Source organism: Macrobrachium nipponense, chromosome 43 (genome assembly GCF_015104395.2).
Source record: "Macrobrachium nipponense isolate FS-2020 chromosome 43, ASM1510439v2, whole genome shotgun sequence".
NCBI lineage: Eukaryota > Metazoa > Arthropoda > Malacostraca > Decapoda > Palaemonidae > Macrobrachium > Macrobrachium nipponense.
In genome coordinates, this window is record NC_061104.1 from 43811474 (window position 1) to 43827115 (window position 15642).

Consider the following 15642-nt stretch of genomic DNA (forward strand, 5'->3'; position numbering starts at 1 on the left):
TAATCCTTTGGTTACACTACATGTTGTTTCCTGTAGTTTTATGTCCTGGAGTTATTTTCATAAAAGAGTGCTGGTTCTTGAAGGTAAAAACTATTGTAATCCTCTGGTGACACTACCTTCTTGAAGTTTTATGTACAACCTGGAGTGATTTTGCCAAATCTTGGGCTACAAGAACAGCTGATTACTATTTACATATCATATAGACTAATTAAGGTAAATGTATCTTTAAATAGGCTTATATATTAGTATCAACAAAACATTTCCTGCCATGAGTCAGAGGCCGTTTAATGAAACGAACACTTCTCTGTCCTATCTGTTCAGAAAATAAACGTACGTCAATCCCCGAGACCATTGTTGCCAAAGCGTCTCTCTCTCTCTCTCTCTCTCTCTCTCTCGTCTCTCTCTCTCTCATCTCTCTCTCTTCTCTCTCTCTCTCTCTGATCAAATTACATTGGAAACTTTACATACGATTGCCCTAATATACGAATGTTTTGAGATACAACAGAAAATTTGCGAAAATATAAGCTTTGATATACAACGAAATATTTGAGATACGATTTTGCGATGAGTGTTAGTTGTATAGGCGACCGATAAATGGCGTTCAGTCTGTTTGTTTGTTGGTGCTGCATGTTAACACGTCGTTGTTTAGTTCGTTGTATTTGCGCCTATTTTTCGTGTTATTTTGTCTATTTTATTATTAACCATGGTCTCAAAACAAAAGCTAAAGACAAAGCAGGTGATAAGAAAAAAGCCAAGAAAATGATTTCGATGGAAGCAAAACATGAAATTATAGCAAAGCATGACGTGGCGTTCGTATCGTCGATTTGGCAAACGAGTATGGTCGAAATCCTTCTACAATATCCACGATCATCAAGCAGAAGGAAGCTATAAAAACCCCCGAGACCAATGTTGCCAAAGCGTCTCTCTCTCTCTCTCTCTCTCTCTCTCTCTCTCTCTCTCTCTCTCTCTCTCTCTCTCTCTGATCAAATTGCGTACTGGATAATATGTCTCTTTGGATATTTCGATTTTGCCAAATATTGAGGGCTACAAGAACAGGTTTGATTACTATTTACGTATCATATAGGTAATTAAAGTAAACGTATCTTTAAATAGGCTTATATTATTAGTATCAACAAAACATTTACTGGCATGAGTCAGAGGCCGTTTAACGAAACTTAACACTTCTCTGTCCTTAACTCGGAGCGTCGGAAGACGCCTCTCTCTCTCTCTCTCTCTCTCTCTTCTCTCCTCTCCCTCTCTCTCTCTCTCGTCTCTCTCTCTCTCTCTCTCTCTCTCTCTCTCTCATCAAATTACTGGATAATGTCCTCTCTTTGGATACTTGGAATTTGCGTTGTAATCTAACCAGAAACTTCGTTTTGTTATTATTACTGGAAACAAGTAATGATTTTTTCATTATTTGCGCTTTTGGACTGTTATATGTAAACTAGTATGTATTCATCGCTCGGAAACTAGTTCCGCATATGAGGCGTCACTAAAAAACATAGAAAAATACAACATAAAAGTGTCGAAAATCATCATAACCTCAAAAATCAAAATTTTTGTTGTAATCTAACCAGAAACTTATTTTTATTAATATACTGTGCTAAACTATAAAGGATTTTTATCATAGTATGCGTTTTTTAAAAGCGTCGTTAACTCGGAGCGTCGGAAGCGTCAGCGTCGCAACCTCGGAACAAGCGTCGTAACCCAGGACGGATTTTTCCATTGAATATTTAAGAAAAAGCGTTGTAACCTCGGAACGTCGTAAGCCGGTAACCGTCCGTCAACCCGGGGACCGCCTGTATATATATATATTATATATATATATATATATTATTATATATATATATATATATATATATAGTAATATATATGTAGTATATATATTTTTTTTAATATGTATATAGGTATGTAATGATGTTGGTTAGTATGTATGTATATATGTATGTATGTATATGCATATATATATATGTAAATAAAGGTATAACCCACAAAGAAAAGATAAACAATGGAGTTTCTGCAAGATCTTTCAACTCAATGTCCTTTACTTAGCAGACAAACTGACTTACATTAGAAATTGAGAGCACAGGAAAGGTCGTATGAGTGACAGATAGGGACTATAAGGAGATTAGTACCTGGAGTCCAACACACCTGGAGAATGAGGAACCTTTCCAAACAAGCATAAACATGGGTACAATTTAAGAACAAAAAGATTAAGTCCAACTGCTCAGACACAGGGTCAAGACAATTAAAGTATTATACAGTGCGACAGCTGACCCCATTCAGATCTTTGGTAAACAAAAACTTATTCACAAAACATATTAAACATACATATACAAAGAAAATATCTCTAAGGCAACTAATTTTTATTTAAGTCTGTAATTATATCTTTGAGGTCATTCTTAAACATGTTACAAATACAAGGGTCTAAATGAAACAGGCCACCACTAATATTAAAATTACAATGTGAAGCAAGTTGTATTATGGCAGATCCAATATTTGGATCAAGAAATTGAATACATGAGAACAATAGGGAAAGATTTATGTTATCCTTCACATATATTAGATATTTGCTATAATTAAGCCCACAAAAAGTTTTATAGTATAAGTAACATGGAGAAAGAAAATTCTAAGAACATTCTCAGTTTGCCTTATTTTAACGGATTTGAAACCATCAAATCATTGTTAAAAGCCTTTAAGATCAACCTTGTTTTTTCTTATAATAACACACTAAAAGGAATGTTAATAAAAAGAATGGCCCCAGGGTACTTTTATCTTGGACAGTTGAGCAAGGGCTTAGAAGTAAGATTAAAACAGCATAAATATTCTGTCAAAATTGGGCAAACATCTAATGCAATATTCATTCATTTAAGTGAAAACAACCACCAGATAAATTGGATTGGTAGTTCAGCAATTGCAAGATCAAAAGATGTCATAATGAAATCTTTTAGAATTGCCTTAATACAACTTACTTCCCATTGTAATTTTAATATTAGTCGTGGCCTGTTTCATTTAGACCCTTGTATTTGTAACATGTTTAAGAATGACTTCAAAGATATAATTACAGACTTAAATAGAAATTAGTTTCCTTAGAGATATTTTCTTTGTATATGTATGTTTAATAATATTTTTTGTGAATAAGTCTTTGTTTACCAAAGATCTGATTGTGGTCAGCTGTCGCCCTGTATAATCCTTTAATTGTCTTGTCCCTGTGTCTGAGCAGTTGGACTTAATATTTTTGTTCTTAAATTGTACCCATGTTTATGCTTATTTGAAAAGGTTACTCATTCTCCAGATGTGTTGGATCCTAGGTTCTAATCTCCTTATAATCCCTATCTATCACTTATATGACTTTTCCTGTATGTACTCTCAATTTCTCATGTCAGTCAGTTGGTCTGCTAAGTAAAGGACGTCGAGTCGAAAGTTCTTTCAGAAACTCCGTTGTTTATCTTTCCTTTGCAGCTTATACCTTTATTTATGGTTTTATCACGTTCCAAACTTTCGTGATTCAGTTATACACATACGTACATATGTACATGAAATATAAAAAGTGAAATTCTTATTTTCTTAGGAAAATTGAGAATTTCTCAGGAAAATATTCCACTTTCACACCTCACATACATTCAAGCTCACATCAATTTTCAGTAGTAACTACTTAAACTGACAAAAAAAAAACTATCACAATAAATCACCTTGGCCTTTACAACATTAGGTACTAAGTACAGACAACGCAATACATATCATCAAAATAAGTCGCCCTGACTTTTACAACATTAGGAATTTCATTCACTTTTGTTAGCTGAAACTCGCCAACTATGAGATGGGTTGAATCCCATCTGTTCTATTTCTCTCAAATGCAGTACGTATATGTATACAGTCAAGACTGATTTTAATAGTACCAATTTCAGATTTGCTTAAATCACCAGAGTCAATGTTTATGATAGCTTGTTGTAGCTCAAAACCTGGATTAGGTTAGCATGGCCTGGACATAACATGGTACACTAATGAAATGTTGGATCAACACTTGAAGTTCCATAACTTTATGTTATTAAGTTATTCTAAAGTCCAAAGCATTATAATATCCAATCCCACTCATTGTTCCTGTCAGGATTACAACTTTACCATGAACTCTATTATGGCATCTACATACTGTTCCATAAAATACCCAGTATACAAAGTGTCCACAACACCTCGCCAAAGCACAACTCTCCTTTAGATCCATTCATAGAAGGGAGAGAAGTTAAGACACCTATAACAGACAAAAAAAAAGAAATTGTTGGTAACATAGCTGGTTGAAAGGAGATACAGCTAGACAACTAATAAATGGACTGTTAGTAGCACAACTGTGTTACATATCATGAACATTTGATCAAAGACAGGCATAAATGAATGAGTGTCGTTAATTTGTGCTGCAGGCTTATCATGGAGTTATTTTAAACAACTTTACATTACAGCCCAAAGTTTTATGGAAATCATAATGGAAAAGGCCATATATGAGGACCCAGACCAGGTGAGAATTCTGGCAGAAAGTGCATATACCAGAGGACATTGGAGAGAACTTTTTTAATGTGAAAGCCCCATGCAGGGAATATTAATGTAAAAACATAAAGATGATGATTGTCATGGTGTGTTCTAGTTTGAGTTGGAGCAAAAGAGAGAGCTTGTATCTTTGAAATGAGAAAATTTTGGTTTTGCTTAATTGTCAGAGTTTAAAATTTTAGATTCAAATTGTATGAGTTCATATCTAAGAAATACATATTCTGATTATAGAAAATATTCATTGGATGATTTTTTGTTGTGACAATGATTTTTGTTGTGACGGAAGAACTAATATGAAAAATGTCAGGTTCCTTGTGATTTATCTTGATGTTTCCCTTTGATGCAGGGTGCTGTTCCTAAAGGAAATGCCACCAGAGAAAATATACAGCGTATGGGGCTACGAGAAGGTCAGGTTATTTTTAAGTGCCCCAAGTGCTGCAGTATTAAACCTGAGCGTGCTCATCACTGTTCAGTGTGTCAGCGGTGCATTCGAAAAATGGATCATCATTGTCCGTGGGTTAATAACTGTGTTGGAGAAAATAATCAGAAATTTTTTGTTCTTTTTACGGTATGTAGCCTTCATTTTATTTACAGTTAATGTTTGAGAGTTTTGCGTCATGTTGTGTATCTAGGTATATTGTAACTTTCAGTACTATATATATTTCATCATTGGTTACAAACCCAAATTTTGTATAGGCCTGAAATGCAGAAATTGGTTTGGGTAAAACTGTGATAAAAGATTAATTGCTTGAAAGTGAAGGCAATTTCTCATTAGATGGCAATCCAGTCTCTTGATGTTTTGCATGCAACAAGTCTTTACTGTTCAGATTCTGGTGTCACAGTATTAACATACTGAAAGTTTTCAGCCATATTCACCTCAGGATTTTGACCATGTTATGTTGCCCATTTTTAATATACCACAGTAAAGTACAGTGCATGATGACACTATAACCTCCACTATACTGCTCTTAAATAAACATACGTACATCCTGCACTAGGGAAAAAATTGCAGTGCCATAATTGATCAGGTTGAGGCTATCCTAAATTAGTCTGTCAATAAGTCCTAGATGTGTATAAAATTGGTCCTTTGGTGGCAGTAGTTCAGGTTGTAACTGTCCTTGATGAAGGTAGTGTCCTTCCCCCTTTGCCTTTGACTGTATATCTTCTTCTTCCTAGCTTAAACCCATATTTATGCGGGGTCACCATTGTGAATGAGTCGTCTCCATCGATTTCTGTCCTGTGCCTCATTCTCATTTATACCTAGTCAATCACGCCATCTCTTTCTTGGTCTTCCCTTCTTCCTTCTACCCCGCACTTCCATTTCCATCCTATGTCTTCCAAAATGACGTTCCTCCCTTCGTAACGGGTGTCCATACCATTGAAGCCTTCCTTCCTGTATTCTCTTTGATATTTCAACTACCTTTGTCGATCCTCTTATATACTCATTTCTTATCCTATCTTCCCTTGTTACTCCTCCTGACATCCATCTCAACATTCTCATTTCTGCTACATCCATCTTCGTCTCTGTTTTCCTCATACTTGCTGTTTCTGTTCCATATAACATTGCTGGTCTGACCACCGTCCTATGAAACTTTCCCTTCAATTTCAGAGGGACCTTCTTGTCACAGAGGACCCCTGATACAGACCTCCAGTTATTCCATCCTGCCTGAATTCGGTGTCTCACCTCTTGGTCCGTGCTTCCACTATCCTCTTAATACGGACCCTAAGTACTCAAAGTTCTGTACTTTATTTCTTATGCTACTTCCACCGTCCTCAGTAATACTGGAACACATATATTCGGTTTTTTATTTGCTTATCCTCATCCCTCTCTCCTCAAGTGCTGCTCTCCACCTCTCCAACCTCCCCTCCAACTCCCTCCCTCCCCTCTGAACACAACACAATGTCATCCACATATAATATGTGCCATGGCATTGCTTCTCTAACATCCCTGGTCATTACATATATCACGATGTTGTAGATGAATGGGCTAAGTGCTGACCCCTGGTGTAATCCAACTCCTATCTCAAATCCATCCGTCTCTCCAACACTGCTTCTCACTCTAGTATACACATTCCTGTACATCTCCTGAATAATTCTGACATACTTTTCCGGCACCATCTTCTCCCTCAAACATCTCCATATTTCTTGTCTTGGCACTCTGTCATAGGCCTTTTCAAGGTCTATGAATTCCAGATGCAGGTCTCATTTTTTTTCTCTGAATTTCTCCATCAGCTGCCTTATGCATAATATTCCGTCTGTTGTGCTGCTTCCCTTCATAAATCCTAACTGTTCCTTCCTTATTCTCACTTCCTCTCTCAGCCTGCCATCTATTATTCTTTCCAAAATCTTCAACGTGTCAGACATTAGTTTGATACCTCTATAATTACTGCATTCCTGGACATCACCTTTACCTTTAGATATAGGTATCAATATGCTTTCCCGCCATTCTTCTGGTATCTTTTCCTGTTCAAATATTTTTACCATCAAATCATACAAGATGTCTACCCCTTCCTCTCCTAAGGCTTTCCAAACTTCGACTGGGATTAAGTCTGGTCCTGTTGCCTTCCCATTCCTCATTCTTTTTAAGGCTTGTATCACTTCATCCCTAGATATCCCCATCACCATTCCATGTTTACTTGTCCATCCTTTCTTACAAGTCTTTCATTTTCTTCATTTAGCAATTGTTCGAAATACTCTTTCCATCTTTTCAGGATGTCTTCTTCCTTTTTTATGACTGTACCATTCCTATCTTTCATTTGCTTAATATGGGTGATGTCCTTTGTTCTTTTATTTCTTACTTTTGACAGTTTGAGCATCTTACTCAACCCTTCCTTGGTTTCCAGTTCATTATAAACCCCTTCATATGCCCTTGCCTTAGCTTGAGCTACCACCCTTTTTACTTCTTTGTTTCTTTCTCTTAATATCTCTCTGTCCTCCTCCAGCTGTGACTTTTCAAATCTCTTCTTTGCATGTCTTCTAATCACTGATGCATTATGCCTCCACCATTCTCCCATATATTCAATTCCCAAATCAACCTCTCCCAGCACTCTTCTCCTGAACTCTCTCTTCTTATCATTATCCCTCCCTAACAATTTATACCACTTTATTTTCTTTACCCCATTTGTTTTCGTTTTCTTTTCTCTTTTCATCTTTAAATCCATACAAAGGAGCCTGTGTTGGGGGCCCACGTGGTCACCTGAGATAAATTTACAATTCCTAACTTACACCAACCTTGATCTATTGTAAAGGAGGTCATCTATTTGTGTGCATCTACTGCTACTTCTGTATGTTATCAAGTGCTCCCTCTTCTTTTTGAAGAATGTGTTCACTATTGCCATATCAAAAAACATGGCAAAGTCTACTATACTCTCTCCTTCTAGGTTTCTCTCCCCGATCCCATGTCCTCCATGCACACGTTCAATTACATCCTTTTCATTTCCGACATGTTCATTAAAGTCTGCCCCCACTACAGTTCTCTCTTGCTCTTCCAGTTCTTGCATTACCTCACTCATTCCATTCCAAAAATGGCTCTTTTCTTCCTCTGTGCAGCCCACTTGTGGAGCATAAGCACTAATGATGTTCTTTGTTTCCCCCTTCATATATCTTCACTCATAATGCGGTCATTCTTTCTACTCACTTCCGTCACTGCATTCTTCATTTCCCCCGACAACACTACACCAATGCCATTCCTACCCTGTGCATTTGCTCCACTATAGATTAGCTTATAGCCATCCCCCAGTTCTATGGCTTTATTACCCTTCCATCGAGTTTCCTGCACACACAAAATATCCACTCTCTTTATCCTCATCAACTCTGCCAACTCTCTTCCTCTTTTTGTCATAGACCCGATATTTAGCTGGCCTATTCTGATCACATTTAGAGTTCGCTTCTTTAGCTCATCCGCTCATTATGCAGTAGCCCTCGGCTTGTCACAGAGTTAGGGCTATGTGTCTTTGCGTCGTTTACGGAATACGCCCTAGGCACTATTCTCATTAATATCACGACTCATTTCATTGATTCTGGCGTGGGTTTTTCCGGTCGGATGCCCTTCCTGACACCAACCCTCCCTATTTATCTGGGCTTGGGACCGGCACCCATTGAGGCTGGCTTGCCCTCACAGGTGGCTAGATTTGCCTTTGACTGTATATAATTTACAGAAAACATTGGATAAGCACTACAAATAAACACATGATAATACTGATTTTTATAAATAGTCTGTAGAGTTAACAGTGATTGCTAGTTTAAACAGGTTCATATTGTTAGTAAAATAGAAGCATATTTTTTCAGTGTATGTTGTTCATCATTGAGGGAATTTTCTTTTCCTTGTATTTCAAGATGTCTTAGTTGACTTCATTCTCCCCAGACCCTCATTGACAATATCTATGTGTTTGCGGAACATAATAGACTTTTTGATTTATTAAAACATAGCGTAGTTATCCTAAATATCTAATTAACCCTCTTACGCCGACTGGACGTATTTTACGTTGACATTTTTTGTCTCCTGTGTGCCGACTGGACGTATTTTACGTCGACTTACAAAAGTTTTTTTTTAAATTCGCGGAAAAATACTTATAGGCCTACCAGCCTAAAACTTTTGAATCACGCGCCTTGGGGGATGCTGGGAGTTCACGGATCAAGGTGTTGCTTTGTTTACAATCGTCACGCAGGCGCGCAAGCGCCAATTTCTTTCTTGCCGCACTAAAAAGTATCTGTGACACATCTCGGAAATTATTTCGTCACTTTGACATAATTTTTGTACCATTGTAAATTAGCCGTTACATGAAGTATTATATATGAAAATGTGCGCATTTTTATGTAGAATACAACAATAAAATACTCATGATTGTAGCTTTTATCAGTTTTGAGATATTTTCATATAAATAACGATAATTGCCAAACTTTCAACCTTCGGTCAACTTTGACTACTGAAATGGTCGAAAAACGCAATTGTAAGCTAAAACTTATATTTTAGTAATATTCAATCATTTACCTCAATTTTGCAACTAATTGGAAGTCTCTAGCACAATATTTCGATTTATGGTGAATTTATGAAAAAACTTTTTCCTTACGTCCGCGCGGTAACTCTTCCGAAAAAAATCATACATGCGCTTGTGGTAATGTTTGCACCATTTTAAAGTTAGCCGTTATATAAAGTTTTATATATGGAAATATGCGCAATTTCATGCACAATACAACTAAAAACAACCCATGGTTGTAGCTTTTATCAGTTTTGAGTATTTTCATATAAATAACGATAATTGCCAAAATTTCAACCTTCGGTCAACTTTGACTCTACCGAAATGGTCAAAAAACGCAATTGTAAGCTAAAACACTTATATTCTAGTAATATTCAAGCATTTACCTTCATTTTGCAACAAATTGGAAGTCTCTAGCACAATATTTCGATTTATGGTGAATTTATGAAAAAAACATTTTCTTTACGTCCGCGCGGTAACTCTTCCGAAAAAATCATACGTGCGATTGTGGTAATGTTTGCACCATTTTAAATTAGCCGTTACATAAAGTTTTATATTTGAAAATGTGCACAATTTCATGTAGAATACAACAAAAAATAATTGAAGGTTGTAGCTTTTCTCATTTTTGAAATATTTGCATATAAATCACGATAAATAGAAAAAAAACCACGTTCGGTCAACTTTGACTCTACCGAAATGGTCGAAAAAACGCAATTGTAAGCTAAAACTCTTACAGTCTTGTAATATTCAGTCATTTATCTTCATCTTGAAACAAATTCGAAGTCTCTAGCAAAATATTTAGATTTATGGTGAATTTAAAAAAAAATCTTTCCTTCCCTCCGCGCGCGGATTCTCCGCCACAAATCTCTGAAATGCGTACGTCCCATTCTAGGAATATTTGCTCCGTTTCATATGAGGCATTTCATAGAGTTTTATATATGAAAATGTGCGCAATTTCATGTAGAATAAAACGAAAAATATTTGAAGGTTGTAGCTTTTCTTATTTCCGAAATAATTGCATATAAAAATATATACAGTGGGGCATCGCTTATTCACGGATCAGTATTCACGGATCCAGTTAATCACGGGTTTTTTCTTGGACCGTTTCTCATGTTACATCACTGGTATGAATCACTGCATCACGGGTTTGTTGTGCTGCGTATGCGATGTTTTTCGGTAGGCTAACCCTCGGCCGTGGTCCGATAACTACCAACATTCATTTAAAGACTCATATAATGATATTAACTGACAATAAAGGTAATAAAACCATTCTCACCTAATATATTGTCCTATCTTCGAAATAAATAGCCTATTCAAGGTTTATGTACAACGTTCATTGGTAGGCTAAGCGTACTAGTTGCAGTGTGATACCACCAACGTACACAAACATTCACATTATGATATTAACTGACAATAAAGGTAATAAAACCATTCTTACCATATATATTATAGTCATATCTTCATAATAAATAGCCTATTCGAAGAATAATTCCACATCATTGCACTCAACTTATCGTCGGAGTGGCCAGCCACAAAATGTAAGCATATACCTTTACGTACGAAAATGGTTTATGTATACGGTTGCGTTCAAAGCGACATTTTTTGTTTGATAAACTTTTAGAAATTTTAATAGTAGTGGTAGTGTATTACAGTAGTAATAACATTAAGGCTAAAATTAATTCGAACTTCATTATTATTTTGGCAGTATTCGTATATAACTTCTCTGAACAATGAAGTCATACAAACGCTATTTGTCATAGATTATCGTAAGTATTGCTGTTTGTTATTGGCGACGAAGCGTAAACGAAATACATAAAAGCATTTTTTACCTTATTTATATTATTCGTCATATCTTCATAATAAAAAGGCTATTCGTGGAGTAATTCCATATCAGTGAAATCAATTTTATCTATGCGAGGCCAGCCAGCTGACAAAATGTACGTACGTATATGAAAATCAAATTATGGTAGCGTTCACAGCAAGATTATCTTTCGAAATTTTTATAGTACTATTCATGCTACGTCGTAGTAATGTTTGGAATATACGTAATATTAATTTTCAATACAAAATATCATCGTTATTTATGTAGTGAATAATAGTTTAGAATTATCATACATACACTGCATTGTTATGGGTTTGTGGCAGTGATCCAACCAAAATAACGTTCTCCTTTAAGTCTTCCATATCTTCATATAAAAAGGCTATTCAGAAGTAATTCCATATCAGTGAAATCAATTTTATCTATGCGAGGCCAGCCAGCTGACAAAATGTAAGTACGTATATGAAAATCAAATTATGGTAGCGTTCACAGCAAGATTATCTTTCGAAATATTTATAGTACTATTCATGCTACGTAGTAATAATGTTTGGAATATATGTAACATTAATTTTCAATACAAAATATCATCGTTATTTTGGTAGTGAATAATAGTTTAGAATTATCATACATACACTGCATTGTTATGGGTTTCTGGCAGTGATAAAACAAACCAAAATAACGTTCTCCTTTAAGTCAACGCGTTTAGGAAAAACATGACATAGAATCGACTTTGCGACTTCGTTCACTTTGAATATTTTAACGATACAATAACTATCATTTGTACTACTAAAACCATCTTCACAAGTAATTTTTCGTAAGATATGTGTTGTTACAAAAGCTAGCTTATACATTAAAGGCTTTTATAATTTAAGTCATCTTAGATATACATATGTACCCAAACTCATTATGGGGAAATTTACTACTGTTTCCTCGGATATTGAAATACTTTAGCATCATTCAAACACTTTAATAATATAATGCATAAACCATACTAGGCTATACATATTTACATCGTATACAAATACTACATACAGTTATATACACATACTTTTATATACAAAGTTAACAGTTATATCACACAATTTTATATACAAAAATTAATCATATGAGTAGTGATCAGACGACAGCTGTGCACTGGACTATGTAACGTACTACTTGGAAGATAAAACGAACAAAAATTTTGTTGTTGTTAGTCGCCGGGATAGATTAACATTTTTCCAGAGATTAAAGAGCTGAATTTTGTTTTGAAGGTATGTCAACCGCGTTAGTAAATAGGTATCATCTTCTAATGGAATTTTTTTTTTGTGATTCTTTTTGGCGGAGAATCTTCAAGCCATTTTGCATTCAAAGTAATGAGAAGGAATCATTCTATTCTTCATGAAATCAGTAAAATACTTACACTAATAATAAAAACTAAAACTACGTACTGTATGCAAAACACATACATCATCGTTAGGCTTCGTTGTGTGTAAACGTTCATTCTAAGAAATTACAGGGAGTAGTATAACTAACACCTGATTGGTTGGTTGGTAGCCATGGAGATCTGTTATCCAATGACTGCCCTCTGCTTCTGTTCTATTTATAGACATATGCCATGGATGGCACTAGGTTTGAACGTTACCATGTTCGTGATTTTCTGACTGCTGACGGCAAAAATTACTCAATAATTTTCTTTATATAATTATTCCTTCGTGAAAACAATAATATAATAACGCGGTTGACATACCTTCAAAACAAAATTCAGCTTTTTAATCTCTGGAAAAATGTTAATCTATCCCGGCGACTAACAACAACAAAATTTTTGTTCGTTTTATCTTCCAAGTAGTACGTACGTAGTCCAGTGCACAGCTGTCGTCTGATCACTACTCATATGATTAACTTTGTATATAAAAGTATGTGTATATAACTGTTAACTTTGTATATAAAAGTACGTATGTGTATATAACTGTATGTAGTATTTGTATACGATGTAAATATGTATAGCCTAGTATTTATGCATTATATTATTAAAGTGTTTGAATGATGCATAAGTATTCAATATCCGAGGAAACAGTAGTAAATTTCCCCACAATGAGTTTGGGTGCATATGTATATCTAAGATGACTTAAATTATAAAAGCCTTTTATGTATAAGCTATAGCTTTTGCAACAACACATATCTTACGAAAAATTACTTATGTGAAGATGGTTTTAGTAGTACAAATGATAGTTATTGTATCGTTAAAAATATCAAAGTGAACGAAGTCGCAAAGTCGATTCTATGTCATGTTTTTAACTTAACGTATAGTATGAAAAACACCAGTGTGTCGTAGCGATGTGTCATCAATATAGTGGTATGAAAATACCACATGGTGTTGTAGCGATACGTAATCACAAAGTACAAATCCTTTTCCCGGACCATCCTCAGAATTTTACGACTCTTCAACTTCAGATCGATATGGTAAAATATATTATATAGTCATACTTATTGTTAAAATTCACAAGTTGAACTGCAAAACATTATATTTTGATTGTTATGTACATATATTTTTTGTGTTTTACGGAATGTTTGTTTTGAAAATAATACCTATTAGTGAACATATGGTATTAATTGTCCCACTATTTTATTATAGGTGATCTTAATTATCTCACATTCATTTAACAGTATTATATTAATATTTATTTAAATAAACTGTAATTAATAAATAACAATAATGAAAAAACATAAAGGGAAAAAATGTTTTTGCTGCAGTAGTGGTGTTTGTTTGATTATGCATCTGACCTCACATTTCCGAAATCTGAAAATTCCAAAAACCGAAACATCGGAATGTGTGTTTACTGCACATTTTTTTTACGCACACAATGTCTACACATTACTGATACCCGTTGGTGAAAGACAAATTACAGTACTACGTATTTATTCCTGAAGAGAGAGAGAGGGAGAGAGAGGAGAGAGATAGAGAGAGAGAGAGAGAGAGAGAGAGAGAGAGAGAGAGAGAGAGAGAGAGAGAGAGAGAGAAGAATGAGAATGATTAAGGACTCCAAGGCGTGTTATTTTTACAATTATTTTATTATCTTGGGATTTTTTTTAATCTTGAGATTTTCTATTCAATTCTCGAGATTAATAAGAAAATTACCGTAAATTGACTAGCATCAGCACACATCTGAATGACTCGGCCATTAGCAGGCTAAACCACCAACCAATTATGAACTTGCATGATACATGAGATACATGACAAAACACAAAACCACTGTTTATTGGTGAAAATTTGGGGGTTGCACGATATGGGAGATTGCACGTTATTCGGTAGTATATACGGTATGTGTTTTTTTTAGCCTTTTATGGAACAAAATCTAGCAAGAAATTGCCATTCCCAGTTGGCAACACTGGCCTACTCACGGTTGTTTGTTGTTGTTATGAAATGTGGTGTGCGGCGCGTTCTTTAAATTGTACCCATATAAACGAGTTAATTATGTGGCATCCAAAAGCCCTGATTCTTTTACTCTTATGGGAAAGACGCCTAAAGGTCAGATGAAGGTTTTTACGTGGAATATACTATTAACGTGTTGTGACGAAGGGAAGAGATGTTTCGCTGCATACTGTTGGTAGCATTATCGTTATTATATTACTGGATTGCACGGCAAAATCGTCGCCATCTTTTATCAACATAGATTGTTGGTGAGTACCCATATGATTTACATAATTTTGATAGTTCTCTTACCACTCATCCTCTCTTTCCTTGTAAAAAAAAAAAAAGAGGCCCACCATGCGTATGTAGGCTTCTAGCTGTAATCCCTAGGCTAGTAGGCTACATAGGTATGTACAGTAGTACATATACTACATTTATTTTTTAAGGCTAATTTTGTACAATAACTTGAAAACTGTCTTGAATTTAGTTTTAGGTGATAGTTGAAAACATATTTGGGTGTTTGAACTAAAGTAGGCAGTTATAAACATTGAATAAGTGGTCTTGGGTGGGTTAACTATTAAAGTAGGCAGTTTTTTTAAAAGCATTTTTGAGGGGGTATCAGGATAACACGGGTATTTACTTATCACGGGGGTTCTGGGCCCTATCCCCCGTGATAACGAGGCCCCACTGTATATAAAAAAATTCGACATTCGGTCAACTTTAACTCGTCAGATATGGTCGAAAACTGCAATTGTAAGCTAATATTCTTACAGTATAGTAATATTCAATCATTTGTCTTCATTTTGAAAGAAATTGGAAGTCTCTAGGACAATATTTAGATTTATATTTGTTTACGTCCTCGCGTTACGAATTCATGCATTATTTTGTGATAATATTTTCTCTGTGTTGCTTTTATCATT

At 35.2% G+C, this 15642-nt stretch overlaps 1 protein-coding gene across 6 annotated transcripts in view; it reads left to right on the forward strand.

Annotated features, from left to right (window-relative positions):
- The window catches only part of LOC135213695 (palmitoyltransferase ZDHHC3-like), a 142818-nt gene that overhangs the window by 90479 nt on the left and 36697 nt on the right, over positions 1 to 15642 (forward strand). For all 6 annotated transcript variants that reach the window (XM_064247790.1, XM_064247791.1, XM_064247792.1 and 3 more), the window contains exon 3: positions 4886 to 5107. In XM_064247790.1, coding sequence (XP_064103860.1) covers positions 4886 to 5107 — 222 coding nt within the window. The remainder of the gene's footprint in view (positions 1 to 4885; positions 5108 to 15642) is intronic.